The sequence below is a fragment of the Sceloporus undulatus genome, chromosome 1 (genome assembly GCF_019175285.1).
Source record: "Sceloporus undulatus isolate JIND9_A2432 ecotype Alabama chromosome 1, SceUnd_v1.1, whole genome shotgun sequence".
Taxonomy (NCBI): Eukaryota; Metazoa; Chordata; class Lepidosauria; order Squamata; family Phrynosomatidae; genus Sceloporus; species Sceloporus undulatus.
Genome location: NC_056522.1, coordinates 10,483,752 through 10,502,178, shown reverse-complemented (window position 1 = coordinate 10,502,178; position 18,427 = coordinate 10,483,752). Strand labels below are relative to the sequence as shown.

Genomic DNA, 18,427 nt, shown 5'->3' with positions numbered 1-18,427 from the left:
TTGTCTTTGGAAACATATTTGAATGGGAATTCTCACATTAGAATTACCACATGAGTAGGGTTGCCATATCCCGCCTGGGGGCAGGACTTTCCCGGTTTGGGGCGTGGCCACACGGTCCCGCCCCGGTTTGGCCCTGCCCCCGGGACCCCCTCCCCCCCACCGATGCAGGCAGGGAAAGAGCCTTGCCTCAGCAGGCTCGTTCCCTGTTGGCCCCTCTGCCGGCCAGGAGGTGGCCTGGGAGGGCCAAGGGAAGGGTCTTCACGCGGCAAAGGCCTCCCCCTCCCTGCCGCTTTCCCCCCCCGCGGCCACGGAGGCTTCAAGGCAGGGACGAAGGGTCTCGCTGTGGGGAGACCCTTTTCTCCCTGCCTTTAACCTTCCTCCTCGCTGGCCAGGGAGGGCTTCAAGGCAGGGGAAAGAGCCTTTCTGTCTTCTTTCTCCTCCTCTCATCTTCTTTCTTCTCCCGCTCCTCCTCCTCTCTCTCTCTTCCTCCTCTTGTCCTCTTCTTCCTCCTCTTTTTCTTTTCTTCCTGTTCTTCCTCCTCTCCTTTTCTCCCACCCTCTTCTTCTCCCACCTCATCCTTTCCCCGCTCCGCCCCTTTTTTTCTTCCCTCTACTTCCCCTTCCTTCCTCCTCCTCCTCCCTCTCTTCTCCTCTTCTTCCCTCCTTCTTCTTCTTTCTTCCGCTTCCCCCCTCCCTGCTTCTTCCCACTCTTCCTCCTCTTCTGGTTTTTGGCCAGAAAGGGAAGCACATTTCTCGCCATCTGTCTAGGAAAAGGCCAAATGTCCCATTTTTTATCATGCCTAAGAAACATGCATTTAATGAAATTTTTTAAAAAACCATCAATTTTTTGAGCGTCCTCCATTTTTCAAAGTGTCCTCCATTTGAAAATTTTGTCCTACATTTGTCCCAGTTTGGAGGTCCGACTTATGGCAACCCTACACATGAGTGGGTGATGTAGGGTCAGAACTGACCCCAGTGATTTCTAAGGAGGAGCATGTCCATCAGTAGAACCACTTCATTGCCAGTCTTTCTGTTTTTCCTTTGGCTAGTCCCTCCCACCCTCACCCCCAGTACCCAACATCCTTGGTAGTTTCCTGTCCCTGCCTGCCGTCTTGGGATGAGATTGAGAAAGGCTAAATTGATGTTGGGCAGTACTAGAAAACCTTGCTCCTGTAACCGAATTTCTGCCTCCCTTTCCCATGGAAGGTAACCTTGTGTTCCAACACTGTGAAGAGCTATGAAACGGCACTGGTTGTGGACGTCAGGGAAGTGGGGAAGACGTACTAGCACTTCCAGTTACAGCAAGGTATCATGGTTTCTTTCACACCTTCTTTTCAAAAAGCAGTGGGACTATGCCCTATTGCAGCACCCCATGCTTGGGCTCTGGGAGCAAGAGGGACCACGAGGAAGAGAGAGGCTTTATTTGGGCCCATCTGCTCCACCAGCCCATCCAATCTGATTTGGTCTTCATATTGTTGAAGGAACAAAATTCAGGGAGCAAGGGACTCTGCTTCAAGTAGCTGAGCCTAAATGCTCAGGAAACTGAGCTGGGAAACAAGAAAGGACCCATCATTTAGAGAAAGAAGAAAGAGGGTCATTTGTCTGCAGGAAAAAAATAGTGGGTGGTTGTGATTTTCAACAAAGCCAAAACCATGCCCCCACTTCCAGCCTGCTGTCCTCCTGAGCACATCTGGCTGGCTCAGGGATGGATCTGCTAGTGGTGAACAGCTGATGCTCATCCAATGCCAATTTTTTTAAAGGCTCGCGAGGCCATGGGATGCGCTGGCTGCAGAGTGACACTGATGTCATGCCAGGCAGCTGACTGGTCTGGTGGTGGCAGGGGCAGTCTGACTGGGTTTTTATTTACCTTTCTCTCCTTCCTGACAACAAGCCACCCCTCTTTTGCTGAAAAAAGATCCTGTTTTTCTTTGTGAGAGCTGCTTGGATTCCTCACAACAGCCAGGGCTGCATCCCAAAGGTCACCTGGGAGGCTGTTTCAAAAGCCAGTCTGGAGGAACATGGTGGCAGGAACTAGGCTGGGTAAAACAATACCCATTGCCTCAGGTTCAGAGCAGAGGGGCCCAACATGCACCCGCCCATGGCCTTGAAGGCCTGCTTCCCATGGGTGAGCTGGCATGCTCCCTACCACTGCCTCAATGCCCCCAGGACTCCATGCCAGTTTCATGCAGTGAGGAGCAGCAATTTTTATCAGTTGCCAGAGAGGAAGAATCAAGACTCCCCGCCAAAGAGATCCATGTGCAAATTGGTCCTTGAACAGTGTAGGGCTGGAGGAGGGAGAGAGAGGCCCTCAACCCCCCCCCCACTGTGACCCTTTCACCAGCAAGGTAAGTGGATTGCTGGGAGAGGTGCTATGCCAATGACCCTTGACCTTGAACCTGGAATTGTATGCCTTTGGGCTTAAAAAAATGAGTACTGATGGTTCAAGGAACAAGACTAACTTAGCCTTTAAGCTAGGAAGGAAGGAGAGACATGCTTTTGACTGACAATGCGGAGGCAGAGAGAGAGAGAAGCCTGTCAAGGACCTTTTAGCACATGAATAAGGATCTGAACCATGGCAGGGGCCATTTGTCAGATTTGAATCTCCCGCACTCCAAGGTGCCCACTGAGGATCTGCCTTCTCTCAAAACCCATTCCCCTTGGAATTAGAAACCCTCCTTTCTGACTGCATGTGGCTGCCGATAGGCCTCATCTAGCAGATAAGAACGTAGATATGATTCTGTGCCCACTGCCAAGGTGGGGATCTAGGCAAGCTTTGCTCTCTCTGTCTGTTTATTACTTGACTAGGTGCCTCACGCCTTGGCTGCACTTGACAATCCCAGGGTGAATTTTGTGCCTCACTGCAAGGTGGGGGATCTAGGCAAGCTTTGCTCTCTGTCTGTTATTTACTTGACTAGGGCCTCACGCCTTGGTTGCACTTGGCTTAATCCCAGGGTGAATTTGGTGCCTCACTGCCAAGGTGGGGATCTAGGCAAGCTTTGCTCCTGTCTGTTTATTTACTTGACTAGGTGCCTCACCCTTGGCTGCACTGGGCTTAATCCCGGGTGAATTTGTGCCTCCCTGCCATGGTGGGGATCTAGGCAAGCTTTGCTCTCTGTCTGTTTTATTTACTTGACAGGTGCCTCAGCTTGGCTGCACTTGGCTTAATCCCAGGGTGAATTTTGTGCCTCCCTGCCATGGTGGGGATCTAGCAAGCTTGCTCTCTGTCTGTTTATTTACTTACTAGGTGCCTCACGCCTTGCTGCACTTGGCAAATCCCATGGTGAATTTTGGACAGTGGTTTCCTGAAGTTCCATACCAGCAGGTGGCAACGCTTGTCAATGACACAGACCCCCTGGGTGCTATGGCGTTCTTCCCCAGGTAGGTCTACTTCTTCTCTTTGATTTGAATAGTGGATGGCTCTAAGAGATGCCTTTTCAGTCCAGCCTCAACAGGGGACTAACCATAAGTGGTTCATTCAGAGATGTGGGGCAGAGGTTCCACTTCAGGGACAAAATGGACCTTCATGGAAGAGAGGGATGAGAAGAAAGAGAAAACACTTGAGGTCCACTGTGACACTACCATCTTCTTTTGACTTTGAAATCAGAGGGCTGAAAAATATGTTTAAAAGCAGAGTTCTTTCTTAGGAGTTGGCCGTGTTATCGAGGCCAACACAAAGTTTAAATGAAATGAAGGAAAATATTCCTACACTGGAGAAGATAATAATAATAATAATAATAATGGATGATGATGATGATGATAATAATAATATTTGTATCCCGCCCAATCACAGGGAAATCCGGGTGGCTAACAGCAATAAGAGAAATACAATACAAAGAAAATGCAATAAAATAACAAAATAATCTCTTCCTGATCACATAACCAATACTTAAACAAACATAATAAGCAAATAAATACAATAAGTAAGTAAAGAATACTGCACAAGTTACATATCTAATACAGTAAATAAATACAAACATACTCCAATAATAATTAAACAAATTAAGTATAAAAAATAAAGCAAACGTAATCCAAGGTACAGACATAACGGCAAAAAACAAAATCTGAGATACATACTTAATAATAATGTGGTACATAACATATTAATCTACTACAATACGATATTCGACCCTCCCCGGGCAGTAAAAGTTATAGTGCAATATAAATACAAGACAGCAAAATACAATAGCAAGGGAAATGTTCTGGAGGATGGAGGACGGCTTTTGAATATGCTGCCTCCCCTCAGTCCCTGCCTTCTGGTGCCTGCCTCGGCAGCTTCTCAGTCCCAGGTGGAAACAGGGGAATGGAGGAGCCTCCAGGCTCGGCGTTCCTCTGGCTGAGATGTTCTGGAGGACGGATGATGTCATTGATCTCTTTGGACATCAGAAAGTACCAGGTGGGCAGTTCTAGAGGTGGCATGCTTTTCTCTCCCACTCACCCAGGAGTCTGCGATATCCCCTGCCATCTTGTATTCCAGTCCTGTGCTTGGCATCATCCAGCCCACTCCACAGTGAGATTCCTTGGCTTGGAAGTCCAGGAGAAGGACAGCAAGGTGATTGCTGATGTAGCTGTCTTGGAGATGAAGACTTCCCACTGGTGAGTGGTTCTGTGAGATGGGACTGGCCTAAGGTGGGTTCTGACTGGGTGGCACCAGGTGGAAGGTGCTGCCTTCCCTTTGAGCGAAATCCCTGTAGAATCTGTGCACTGGTAAAAGCAGTTCCTCAGTTTGCTTCCACCACCAGGTTCCTGTACATGGATGCATGGAGAGGGATTTATGGAGAGGGGATTGTATGTTGTGTGCTGTTCCAGCATTCTTATTCTTCACTCCTCCTCCTTGAATTTTATCATATCCACCTCCAAAGGAGCTGGCAGAGTCAGCATCACAACAGCGCAAAAGACAAACTAGTGAAACAGTACAGGATTTCCCCACTAATGGAAGCTAGTGAGCCTCCTCAGCCTTACCCTTCATCATCATTGGAGGCAAAAATTCCCCCAAAGGTTAAGGGACTGCTGTTGCCTCCTGAGTTAATCAGAGGACATGTTTGGCTAGTGTGGTCCCCCTACCCCACCATTAAAAACAAACCATGACCTCACATTCAAGCTCTGAGACAGAAGAAAGAGGCTCCTCCCTCCCTAACTGTCATCTTTTGGCCTCTGAGGGAGAGAGTAGCCTGGCCCAGTTCCATCAGGGGCTAGCCTGAAGAAGGAGGCTCCTCCCTCCCTAACTGTCATCTTTCGGCCTCTGAGGGAGAGAGTAGGCTGGCCCAGTACCATCAGGGGCTAGCCTGAAGAAAGAGGCTCCTCCCTCCCTAACTCATCGTCTCGGCCTCTGAGGAGAGAGAAGGCTGGCCCAGTACCATCAGGGGCTAGCCTGAAGAAAGAGGCTCCGCCCTCCCTAACTGTCATCGTTCGGCCTCTGAGAGAGAGAGAAGGCTGGCCCAGTACCATCAGGGGCTAGCCTGAAGAAAAAGGCTCCTCCCTCCCTAACTGTCATCGTTCGGCCTCTGAGGGAGAGAGAAGGCTGGCCCAGTACCACAGGGGCTGGCCTGAAGAAGGAGGCTCCTCCCTCCCTAACTGTCATCTTTCGGCCTCTGAGGGAGAGAGTAGGCTGGCCCAGTTCCATCAGAGGCTAGCCTGAAGAAGAAGAGCCCTCCCTCCGGTCCATCTGCCTTGGTCCAGGCCTCAGAGGGAGAGAACAATGCTGGACCTGATTCCCCCCCCCCTCACCATTCCTCTCCTTTTGTGTCATGTCTTTTAGATTGTAAGCCTGTGGGCAGGGACTGGTGTATCCCCTCTATTGTAAACCGCTCGGATTCCCAGTGATTGGGCGGTAATAAATAAAACCTATTTTATTATTGTATTATTATTATAAAAAATTAGAGTTCCTTGGGCAAGTCACACACTCTCGCCTTGTGTGATATAGATCACCCTTTGACCTCTATCATTTCACCTGCTTGGCCTTTGGATCGTCCCAAGAAGGAGTTTCCTCTGGGCCTCGCATGCCACCATTGTTTGCCACCAGTCAGCAGCAGCATTTTGGGCCCAGATTATCGCATGGTTTTGTTGGTGTTGTGTGCCTTCACATGGTTTCCAGCTATGGTGAGCCTAAGACCATCAGGTCTTCTTGGTATGTTTCTTCAGAGGGGGCTCCATTTGCCATCTCTGAGGCTGAGAGTGTGTGACTTGCCCAGGAGCTCTAACTCTTTTCTGTCTCAGAGCTTGAACGTGAGGTCATGGTTTGTTCTTTAAATTAATTTTTGAGTTCTGACATTCAGGTCCGGAGATTCCAGCAAACTGAATGCTTAAGCATAACACATGGCCTTTTGAAACATACTGTGTATTGGTAGCCATGGGAAAGGTGAACTAGGGAGAGGTCCAGGTGGAAGTCCCGCGCAGCAACCCTACTTCTTTGGAGCTAAAGCACAGGATGGAAAAGCCGAAAGGACAGACCCAAAGCCTTCCTTTAGGAGACTCTTCCTCCCTTCCAGGTGCTGGACTCTCCATCTTTGCTCTCTCTTCCTGTTTGTGGTGTGAACAGAAGCTCCAGTTGAAGACCTTTGGCGAAGGCCCTGTTGTTTGCGTGCATCCCGCTAAGTTGAATTTTGGCAGTATACAGGTTTTAGAGGACGTTTCTAGACTGTCTCACCTTTCCAACCAGTCTGTCATTCCTGCTCCGTTTGAGGCACAGATGGTAAGTAGCACCTGAAGCCCTTCATGATGAACACTGGAACTGGGGTGAAAGGTTATGTGTGAACAAGTGCTGATGGCCTGTTGTGTGTGAAATCGTGCAGAGATAAATCAATGGCCCTGAATTGAAAGGCCAATAATAAAGCTGCTTCAAGTCACTTTGGAGGTATGCTGTTTTAAATGATGCATGTGTCCTAAGAGGCTGGAAGTTGCAGAAAAGCCATGCTCCAGTTCAAGGACTGGAGCACAGCTTTGGCAAACAATTTCCAGCTCTTAGGACACATGTATCAATTAAATAGCAATACTCAAAAGTGACCCGAAGCAACTTTATTTTGGCCTGTCTGTTTGGGCCCAATGTAAGGCAGCTGGGTTTGGTGGGACTTAGCCCTTGGTTTCTGCTTCCATCCCACCCTCCCCCCCTGTCCTTTCCCCTTTCCTCAGCAGTGAAGGAGGCTCATACGTTTTATGTTTCCTGGTGGAGACCAAGGGCAAATCATTCAAGAAGGTTTGCTGCGAGAACCTCTGAGAACATTGTGTGGCTGTTAAGACGGGGGCCTGGGTCAGTGGTTCTCCTAATTGATTCCGCCTTTAAAATTGGTAGTAACGGACTGCAAGAATCTTTCAACAGGACTTTGCACTGGGAAAATAGAAATACCCCAAAACATAAGCAGGAACTCCCAGACCTTTATCACACTGAGTTATTGGAGCTAAGATCAGGGGTGACTGCGGGTCGAACGATGCGAATTGATGTTATAATGCGACTGCTTTATCACACCTGGTTGCCCTTCCGTTGCCCTTCCGAATTGAGGGGGAATCGAATCCAAGGCAAGTCACGTGATGCGGATTCAGACAAAGCGGAGTGAGTGCAAATTGTATACACAAGGCAACCGGTGCATACCATGCGGATTCAACTTGATTCGAATGGGACCCTCGCGCATGCTCAGTGGGGGTCTGAACAATTGAACCTTTGCACTCCAGGTGAAGAAGGAAGCCGGGTTCCACTTCATGTGAATGACAGCTTCACCTTTCTCCCTCCCTTTCCTTTTCCCATCCCTGGCAGCGAAATTCAAAGGGGTCCTCTGTGTCAGAGCCCCCATCCATTTCAGCCACATTGATATCTATCCTCTTGTCATTCTCCTCATCTATTTCATCTACATCTCCCTTCCCTTTGTAACAGTTGCCTTCTCGTAGTTGCATCCACACTGGGGAGATAATCTGGTATAACTCCACTTTAACTGGTCCTGGCCAGTGCTGGAATCTGGGAACTGTAGTGTCCGAGACAGGTGTTTATCAGACAGCCCTTAAAGAGGTACTATTCCAGTGTGACTCTCTAGCTGCCTCTGTTGCATGCTGGGATGGCAGTTTTAAGGAGGGGTATTTAGAATTCTCAGGCAGAGAAGTTCAACTCCTTAAAACTGCCAATCCCAGCATGCAACAGGAGGCTGCTAGAGGAGTCACACTGGAATAGTACCTCTAAGACATAGTGGTGATAAACATCACGAGCTTCTCTGCCAGAGAGCTCTGGTGCCTCAGCAAACAATAACTAAATTATTATTAGTATTATTAATATTATTTTAAAATGAATTATATATATTGATTATTATTATTATTATTTTAAATAATAAATTATTATTATTTTAAATTATTATTATTATGATTATTATTATATTGGAGTTGGAGTTTGTTGTGGGGTCCTTGGCTCGAGGCTATGGAATTCTGAGAGTTCCATCTCTCTCTCCAGCCTGCTGTTTCTTTCCCTTAACATCTGCCATCTGGATCTACCCTCCATCCTTAGCCTCATGTGAATGATAGGGAATGTCACCTATCTCTAAATGTCCTCTGCTTCACCGAATGTATCACCCACAGCAAAATATTGTTATTGTTATTGTTATTATCATTATTTATTTTGCAGTGAAATAAAATTTCTTTCACTGCAAAGAATCCGTGTAGAAACTGCAGTTCTACTTGGAAGTAAATCCTGCTTCCACCTTGGCCCCACTTTGGAGGACGTCCTGGCCCCCACCCCAAGAGTCCTTTAGAAACTTACTAACCCCACTCTCTCTCTTTGCCCTCTTCTTTTGCCTTTCATTCCCCCCCACCATCTCCCCCCTCCTCGCCAGCATGTCTCCTGTCCACGTTAAAACGTGAATGCATTTCATTCAGGTGGGCCCAGAAGCAAATGGGGCAAAATTGCAGCACGGCATCATGGGAAATTTGCAACCTGGGGGTTTTGCGGTGGTGTTCCAGAGCAACAAGCAAACTGGCATTCCACACCAGACCAATCCGCAGTGAATTCGAAGTGAGCCTCAATGCGAATCCTGTCAACTCACTTATTTAGCGGACTCCCCAAAATGAAGAGCCAGTAAGGATTCAGTCCAGAAGCACTGCAGAAGCCCCATGGGAGGAGCTCCCATTGAAAGGAACCAGGTGTGAAAATACATTAACGTTATAACGTGAATTGTCTCCTTACTCGATTTGCAGTCGCCCTGGATCTGAGCTGGTAAACTCTGTTTGATAAATGCCCCAAGGGGGCTTTAGCGAGCCAGCCCCTGCCTCAGCCTTCTGTCTGTGGCTACGTTATTGGGCCCATTCCACTTGCAAAAAATCCACATTGGAAACCTGGCTCCACTCCGCTAAGAAAGTGGTTCCAAAGGCCCCTCATTCAGACTATGAAAAGGGACCTTGTTTGGAACCGCTTTTTTAGCTGAGGAGCCAGGGAAGGTGACACCTCTTCACCCCACCCAACTCCTTCCTGCAGGAAAATCTTTTTTTTTCGGGGGGGGGGGGGAGATAGAATGACCATAAAATCAATCTAATGCAAAAGCAACTACTTCCTTTGCAATAGTGTGCTTTTGCGATCAGTTCATTCCCTTCCAAAAAAATTCTTGGGACCTCCTCCTCCTCCCCCCCCAAGGGTCTCCCTCCCAGTGCCACCCCTTGTAGGGTTGCCATAGCGCTGGACCTCAAAACCAGGAAAAATGTAGGACAAAATTTTCAAATGTAGGACACAAAAAATGTGTCCTACATTTGAAAATTCTCTCCTACATTTTCCCTGGCGATCGAAGCGGGAGGCGGAGGCCAAGCGCGAGGGAAAGCCTCCATTAAGGAGGCTTTCCTCCCCGCCTGGGCCCCGGGCCTCACTGCGATCGGAGGCCAGGATGGGGCCTGTCCTCCTTCCTGGCCCCGGCTGGGACCAGGAAGGAGGGGAGGAGGCGGCGCGATCGCCGCGCCCTGCCCTCCTTCCTGCCCCCGCTGGGACCAGGAAGGAGGGAGGAGGCTGCAGGGAGGCGGGGGCGGTTGGCGCGGCTGCGCCAAAGAGGCGCCGCCTCCCTGCAGCCTCCTCCGCCCCAGGCCTTGCTGCCCTCCTTTTCCTCCACGCGGCCATGCGCGGGGGAAGAGGAGGGGGCGCGAGGCCCCAGGGTTGCCTTGCAACCCCGCTGCAACCAGGCTTTTCCCGGTTTTTGGCTGCACCCGTGCCGTGACCGGGCAGGTGCAGCCAAAACCGGGAAAAACCCGGTTGCAACCGGGTTATGGCAACCCTACACCCTTGGATCGAGCGATCCAGGGTGGCACAAGCCCCAGAGGGATCCCCAAAGGTCTTCCTTCCTTTCTTCCTGGATGCTGGTATGGGGCTGCCCTCTCCTCCTCCTTCCCTCCCTGCCTCCCTGGTTACTGGTGTGGGGCTCGGAGGCGGCCGCAATGGCAGTGGCCTCCTCCTCCTCCTCCATGCTGTTTTCCACTGCCCAGCCTCCTTCTCCTTCTCTGCCCCGGTAGGCCTACCTTAGAAGAAGGCCGAGGCGGAAGGAGAGGCAGCAGGCCCAGAGGACAGAGGATGGAGGAGACACATGTGTGCATGCCTCCATTCACCTAGCCTGCCTCTGGGCCCCCACAAAGGAGGGGAGGGAGGCAGGCCGGGAGTACGGGGGCATGCATGCACGCGTGTCCTCTGTCCTCTGTCCTCCATCCTTTGGGCCTGCTGCCTCTCTCCTTCTGCTCCGGCCTCCTTCTAATGTAGACCTACCAGGCAGAGAAGGAGAAGGAGAATGGGCAGCGGGGAATGGCATGGAGGAGGAGGAGGAGGAGGAGGAGGAGGAGGAGGAGAGAGCCAGCCCGCTGCCGCTGCCATTGCAGCCGCCTCCGAGCCCCACACCAGTAACCAGGGAGGCAGGGAGGGAGGGAAGGAGGAGGAGAGGGCAGCGGGGAAGGAAGGAAGGAAGGAAGGAAGGAAGGAAGACCCTTGGGGGTCCCTCTGGGGCCAGTCCCACCCTTGGATCACTCAATCCAAAGGTGGCACTGGGAAGGGAGACCCTTGGGAAGATAGATCAATCGATTGAACGCTTTTGCAACTACTTGCCAAGTAGTTGCAAAATCACTCAATCATTTAATCTATGCTTTTGCCGTTTGCCACAGGTTTTTCCCATTGGAATCGATCCAATGAGGATCAACATCGAATTCCAATGGGAACTAGAGACATTTACCTCGCATCGGGACCGGGACTTTTTTGTAGTGGGAATGAGGCCGTTGTGTGTCTTTAAGTTGTTTTCAGTGGTCACAGGGTATCCTTGGCAAGATTTGTTCTGAAGGGGTTTTCCTTTGCCTCCCTCTGAAGCTGAAAGAATGTGACTTCCCCAAGGTCACACAGTAGGTTTCTAGGGTTGACGTGGGATTTGAACCCGTGTCTCCAGGTTCCTAGTTCAGGACCCAGACCACTGCATACACAATGTGGATAATAATAGCAATGCACCCTAAGAATTACTGAAAGCACCAGCATGATGCAGTGGTTTGAGACCAAAGTTTGAGTCCCTGCTGTGCCCTGGAAACCCATTTGGTGAAGTCATACTCTTTCAGCCTCAGAGGAAGGCAATGGCCAAGCTCCTCTGAAGAAATCTGGGCAAGAAATCGCCAGGATAGTATTGCCATATATTAGAGTCAATGGCAGGCACCTACCAACAGAGAGAAGACTGCATTGTGCAATGGTTTGAGTGTTGGACTAGGACTTTGGTAAACCAGGGCTTCATCCACACTGGAGAAATAACCCGGTTTGGCACCACTTTTCAGCATCCTGGCTCAAGGCTATGGAATTCTGGGAGTTGGAGTTTGTTGTGGGGCCCAGAGCAGAGCAAAGCTTAATGAAGGAAGGCCGCACAACAAACTCCAACTCCCAGAATTCCATATTCTTGAGCCAGGATGCTGAAAAGTGTGCCAAACTGGGTTATTTCTCCAGTGTGGATGAAGCCCAGGATTCAAACCCCCCACTCAACTCTGGAAACCCCTTATGTGACCTTTGAAGTGCAGTTGAAAACCCTTCTTCTGAAAAGCAGCTTCCGTAGCACATAGATCTTGTTGCAAAGATGACACTCCATTTCCAAAAGGGGAAGACGGATTTCTCAGCAGCAGAGACCAGTCTCTCTCCCCCCCGCACCCCAAATAAAACCCCTGCAGAGCTCCCCAGATCTGTGGTGCAAACCATGAGCTTCTCTGAGCAGGAGAACTGGGGGAAGAGGAGAGCTAACAGCTGTGCTGGGTGGTCCCTCCCTTGCCAAGCATACTGCTGAGCCATTTCAGAAGTCATCATCTCCATGCTGTTAACTACTGTCAGCATTTCACCAAAGGAGCCCACTTTTTGGGAGTGATGGCAGATTTTCACAAAGCCAAGTGCCTGGATGTCTGGTGTGCCAGCCTGGGTTCAAATGCAGGTGGATCTGGAAACTTACACCTAAAGTGAGAAGATCTGGGTTGTTTCTGCAGTCATCTGAAGGAGTTATCATGATTGCTCATATTGTCCAACTATAGATTTAGGAAGTGTCTGACTGAGTGACTCAGCTGCAGACTAGTGAGGGGTCCATTTTTAAGCAAGGAGTAGTATTTGTTTGGAGACTGGACAGGATTAAAGAGTTGGCAATGACTATTTCTCCAAATCAGCCTCAAGCAATGATATGATACCTGTTTTTTGTAATGTCATTTGAAAACGAATACTAGATGCACAGTGATTTTTTACAACCTGGTTAGGAAATATGGCTATATCAACACCACTATTGTTCATGAGAGAATTTTAAGTATCTTATGAAATTACAAATTCCAGAATTCCACAGGATGGAACCATGGCAGCTAAAGCGGTGCCAAAGTGCTATAAATATATAGTGTGGATACACTCTATATTTTTCTCCCCCAACTAGGCATTAGCTAGGCAGGACATGACCATAGATTTGTTTCTCCCCAAATTCTGGTGAATTTAAAATCAATCAAAACTAGACACTTTACATTTTTAGTATAAATATGCCATTTTTGAAACATTCCTTTCACTTACGTTGTGTTCCGTCTCTCATTTTCCATTTTAACTATTTTGCCTCGTCAGCTGAGAATAAGAAGCTTTGCACACCAGATTTCTTATTTTGTTTTGCTGTTGAATTTTTGTTGTGGGTTTACACATTCACAATTTCTTAAGGGATATTTGAGAGTCAGCATGGTGTAGTACTGGGTGGCCTTGGACAAGTCACACTCTCTTAGCCTCAGAAGGCAAAGGCAAATTCCCTCTCAACAAATCTTGCCATGAAAACCCTGCCTTAGGGTTGCTATAAGTCAGAAACAGTTTGAAAGCACACAACAATTAGCACAAGGAATATTTACCTATACTACTGCAGTGTCCTTGGCTGCCTTTGTTCCTTCATCCTCTCAATCTCTTTCTCTCTTTCCGAAAAAAAAAGTAGATCTTGTCCTGCCCCACTGGGGCTAAAACTGCTTCTGGAATTGTCTTCCAGGCCCGGGCTCACTCTCTGTGGAGGATCGAGCCCACCAAAGGTGTGGTTCCTCCAGAGGCGGAGGTCTCGCTCATGCTGATCGCTAACCTGAACGACACAGTGCTCTTCCAGGACAAGGTCCACTTGGTCATCGAAAACAGTTCTTCCTACGTCGTCCCCATCCAGGCCACTGGCATTGGCACGACCATTGTTACAGACAAGCCCTTTGCACCAGCCATCAATCTGGGTCCTCACTTCAGGTAGGCGACCAGATCTAGGTCTTGGGGTCCATGTGTAGCAAGATAAGGGCATATAAGGGGTATGCACACATGCAGAGAAGAGAGTTTTGCCCCACTGAAGGTAGTACAGGTACATTCCCTCTTCCAGGGGAGGCCAGTATGGTACCCCTGTTGTCTCAGGCTTTAAAATAATTTTGATCTTTCTTGTATTCTTTAAAAAAATGTTTTTTACCTGCTTCCTTTTTAAGATATTGCTCTGACTGATCTTTTGCTTGCTGTGGGATTTGTTGTCTTTTGATTTTACCCTGGAGGTATTTATAGGAAAGGGCAGCATACAAGTTCTTTCAATGAGCAAATGCTTGCTTTCTCACAGTAACCACCAAGTGGGTGAACTTTCACCCTCTGTGCCCCTTCCCTAGTTTGGATCCCTGCAGGTATCGCTTCAGGATCACCAACCGTGGGCGCCGCACCCACCAGCTCTACTGGATGACCGAAGGCTTCCCTCCCTTCCGCCAGCGCACTGCCAGCCTGCCTGCCATCAACAGCACCAAGGACACCAGGGGCAAGGGCTCTGCCCACCACCCCAAGGTGGATCCCCAATTCCCTGTGTTCAAGCTTCGACCACTAAGGATGGAGCTGACCCCTGGCCAGAGTGTGGACATGCAGCTTGAAGGATCTTCTGACATTCCTAAGGTAGAGAGAGGCCTCTGGGGCTGTATATCCCTTGTCACAGTGGCATATTCACATTCTTGTTTAATTATCTCCTAAAACAGTTGCTGGAATACCATACATTGTTGGAGCCACATCATTAGTGTTTCACGCTTGTTCCTAAGGGTCTACTTGTTGGTATAGCCAACATACACTTTACTTCAAGATGTCATCTAAACAGCGTGGTATAGTGGTTTGAGCATTGGGCTAAAATTCTGGAAGCCAGGATTGGGTTCCCAGCCATGAAATCACTGGGTGATCTTGGGAAAGTCACATGCTGTCAGCCTCAGGGGGAGGCAATGGACAAATCTTGACAAGAAAACCCATGATAGGGTCGCCATAAGTTGGAAGCGACTTGAAGGCACACAACAATAACAGTTTCATCATGGTTATAAGAAGAGATTGATGGGGCCTGATCCAAGCTCAGTTCTCAGTGACTCCATGAGAGTACCCAGCTTCAGATTTGCTCATGGGATAATCTTATTTCCCCCCTCCCCCCATGCTTTCTTTGGTTATTGGTGGGTTTTAACTACAAGTGTGTCTTCAGTTTTAGTAGTGCCTGGGGTGGATGCTTGTTGTTATTGGTGGGGCTTACGGATTTTATTAATTTCTCTTGTTTTGGTATAGGATGGGAGTTTATTATGTGCACTGCCTACCACTTTTTTTTTTTTAAATTATTATGGCCAAAAACCAGTGCCTACAGCTTTGGCCCTTAAAACTGCCTAAAACATTTTAAGTAAATAATTAATGGGCAACAGTAGACCTCAATGAGGATGTCTTCCTCTTGTTGCTGGTGAAATTATGTAACTAGCCTCAGGTAATTTGCAGTCAGAAGGAAAACACAATTAGATTGGTGATTGGGGATGGGTTTTTTTTCTTCATCAAAGCTGCTAAAACATTCAGCAGCTTGGCTGTCCTCTTGGTTCTTGCAGCAGGAACAGAAGGAAGGAGGGAAGGCCCTGTGTCTTTGCCCTTTGCCGGTCAGTCCTTTGGTGGGCAGGGGGGGGGGCAACATGCCATGGGAAAAGAGGTGTGTTCATTCAAACATGTGTGCAAGCTGCCTTTTAAGGAAGGCACACAATGTGGTGGAAAGGCCAGAAGATATGGAGCTGCCCAGTACAGATAACTGCCTAATCTGTCCAACTGGCTCTGTCAGCTCGGCCTGGCAGGAATGGATCTCTGGGGCTTTAGGCAGGACTCTTGTCTTAGCCCTGTACCTGGAGACCCTTGTACCTGGAGACCCTTCCTAATCTCCCTTCCTGAGAGTCTCCTATCCAAGGGCTAAGCAGGTCTGGCCCTGCTCAGCTTATGCACCAGGTATGTTCATGGTGGTATGTTGTTAATCTGACAAAGAAATTTTATATAAGGTGTCTAAAAAGGGTCAAACTGGCCTTGGGGATTGTTGCAAGTGGCAGTCAAGATTCATATGATAACTTTCTTTTATTGCCCCTCTGGAAAATATAATTGCGAAACAACAAATGAGCCCACTAGCTAGTCTGAAGCCACTTTATGGCCATCCCAGGGAAGCTGTGTCCTTGTCTGTGTCCTGTGAGGGCTTCTCTTTGGGTCCTCTGTGTTGCAGTTGCCATGAAGCAGTGGAGCCTAGTGATTCTCCCAGCTCTTGTCTGATTCCAAGGAAGGAGAAGCAGCGTTTGCAGTCTCATTAGCAAGGAACATGCAGAGACCTAAAGCTGAGTTCAACACAACAGACCAGCCAAGGGGACGATTAATAAGTTCTAAAGACTGCCTCACATACAAAGCTTTCACAAGATCTGTAATGGAAAGTATTTGATGAGAGCTGAGGGTTCAGATGGCCTTGACAGAGTATTTTGACTAATGCTAGTTCCACCATAGCACCCACAGAGTTTGGACCTGGTTAGTCCTTGGGTGGGAGACCCCAAGAGGTGATGGCCAAGGGGGATCTCCAGGAATGTCTGAGAAATAATCTTGACTAGGCCAGTCGCAGGCTAGATGGAGGATCAGTTTCATTACCATATATAAGGTTGTGAGAAAAGTTAGGCCAGAACTGGATACCCCTGTGATCTTTCTGAGGAAGACTGTTCAGAACAGGAACATGAGTTTCTGCTGGGGGCCTTTAAGTTACGGTCACTTTTACGGGATCGTTTTTTAAGAACAGCCATTGAGCATGAAATTTATTAAAACTCTCAATGTATCATGTCACAAGGCAGCATTAGACAGTCTTGATATTCACAGGTGGTACAATATGCCATTGTGGAGGGAGTTTTCAGGAAACTATTGAAAAATAGGGAATTTCTCCAATAGACGCCACTTTGGGTGACAGAGGGAGTGATTTCCAGGGAGTTTCATGGCTGGATCCCCACTGAGCACAACAGTTGCCCCTCTGGCTGATCCTTCTCTATTGTGAGGACTAACAGTGATTCTTACCTGTACAGGTCATAAAAGAGAGGCTGATTTGCCATGCCATCATAGGGAAGCAATCTGGTAAGGAGTGCATCATGAAGGTAGATGTCACTTGCGAATTCATTGCGCCCGTTCTACAGATTTCCTCCAAAGAGATCACTTTCCGAGTAGAAAAGGTTAGTGCTTTAGTCTTAAAGCTCCCTGTTAGCATGTTGCAAAGGGCTAGCAAAAAACTGGAATATTTATGGTAGTGCAGGAGGATGGGAGATCAGTTATTTAAATATACGGACAGGGATGCCAAACCTTCATTTACTCCACATTTCAGTACGAAATGGGTCAGGCAAACTGATTTTCTAGTTATTAAATTAGAAGCTGAGAGCGTGTCATTGTGGTTTGAGTGCTGGACTATGACTCTGGAGAGCAGGGTTCAAATCCCCTTTACTTGGCTATTGAAGCCCACTGGGTGACCTTAGGCAAGTCAAACACTCTCAGTCCCAGAGGAACTGGGGGTTATCTCCCTAAGCAAATCCTGCCAAGAAAACCCTGTGATAGTCACCATAAGTCAGAAATGCTGCCCTGTTCTTCCTGAATATTTTTGGCTCCTTCTTCCCTGCAGAACCCCACTGATGTCTTGAAGGCACAATATGTCCCTCTGACGTTGCAGAATGTTTCCTCTTTGCCGCTCAGCATCTTTCTCTCTTTGCAAGAACCCTTTTGCCTCTGTGACACTGACCATGAGAAGCTGGCAACACCCCATCAGGTACAAGGAGAAGTCTCTTTTCCCACTTGGCTTTCTCACACACTCTTTGCCGCTTCTGAATACAGGAGCTGGTTATGACCTGCCCCATGCTAGAGAGCACTGAGCAGTCTCTAAGGGCTGGAGATGTAGCAGTTTCTTCCCTTAAAGAAAAAATAAAACTAGCATGAGAGAAAAGTACACAGTGGTTATTTGTTAAAATCCTACTTCTTTTCCAATTCAGCCCTTAATGATGGATGTTGGGGAGACACACCATCTTTGTATCAGGTTTAACCCCCTCTACAAAGACGATCTGTACAACCGAGTAGCAGAAGAAGTCCTGACTATCCGTTACCTGGAGCATCCCCATATAGATCACATCAACCTCCGGGGAGAAGTCTATTTCCCAAACCTCCATTTCTCAACAATGAATCTTGACTTTGGCTGCATCCTGAATGACACAGAAATGGTCCGTGACATTAGCATGACCAACTGCAGCCCTCTTCATGTCAAATACCGGTGGTCCTTCGTGACAGATGACCGTGACTGCCTCATCCGGTAAGAACAGCTCTTGAATGAGGGAATGAGGGGGCATTTCTTTTCTTTTTGGGGGTGATTCTCTGTCAGCAGAGAAGGAGACCTCTATGGATGGGTTAACTCCTGATGCTGGCCAGGCAAGGCAAGGGATCTTGAGACTCTAAAGGTGTGATTTAAAATGAGATCAAGGGCAGGTCATACTTCTTTCATTCTTTCATTTTTCCCTCCATTTACACCCAAAATCTATTCTGTTGCCTCTGCCTTCTCTGATTCCTTTTTGGACGCACAGGGGAAGGATTTGTGTGGGAATTGCCCAGATGTTGCTATCTACAACATCTGGGTGTTATTCTTCATTGGTCATCCAGAGTAGAGGACAGTGGGATTTCCAGTTCAGCAACATCTGGA

General features: G+C 48.3%; 3 protein-coding genes across 7 annotated transcripts in view; 2 read left to right on the top strand and 1 right to left on the bottom strand.

The window, feature by feature from the left end:
• Window positions 1–2,833, top strand: part of LOC121920428 (hydrocephalus-inducing protein homolog) — a 43,053-nt gene extending 40,220 nt beyond the window's left edge. Inside the window, exons 15-16 of the mRNA XM_042447568.1 lie at window positions 1,206–1,305; window positions 2,805–2,833. Of these exons, the coding sequence (XP_042303502.1) occupies window positions 1,206–1,286 (81 nt within the window). The 3' untranslated portion in view covers window positions 1,287–1,305; window positions 2,805–2,833. The remainder of the gene's footprint in view (window positions 1–1,205; window positions 1,306–2,804) is intronic.
• The window catches only part of LOC121920437, a 196,008-nt gene that overhangs the window by 47,844 nt on the left and 129,737 nt on the right, over window positions 1–18,427 (bottom strand). The window lies entirely within an intron of this gene.
• Window positions 4,538–18,427, top strand: part of LOC121920312 (hydrocephalus-inducing protein homolog) — an 87,501-nt gene continuing 73,611 nt past the window's right edge. The window contains 7 exon segments of the mRNA XM_042447447.1: window positions 4,538–4,592; window positions 6,535–6,687; window positions 13,442–13,680; window positions 14,079–14,352; window positions 16,782–16,925; window positions 17,366–17,509; window positions 17,730–18,043. Of these exon segments, the coding sequence (XP_042303381.1) occupies window positions 6,685–6,687; window positions 13,442–13,680; window positions 14,079–14,352; window positions 16,782–16,925; window positions 17,366–17,509; window positions 17,730–18,043 (1,118 nt within the window). The 5' untranslated portion in view covers window positions 4,538–4,592; window positions 6,535–6,684.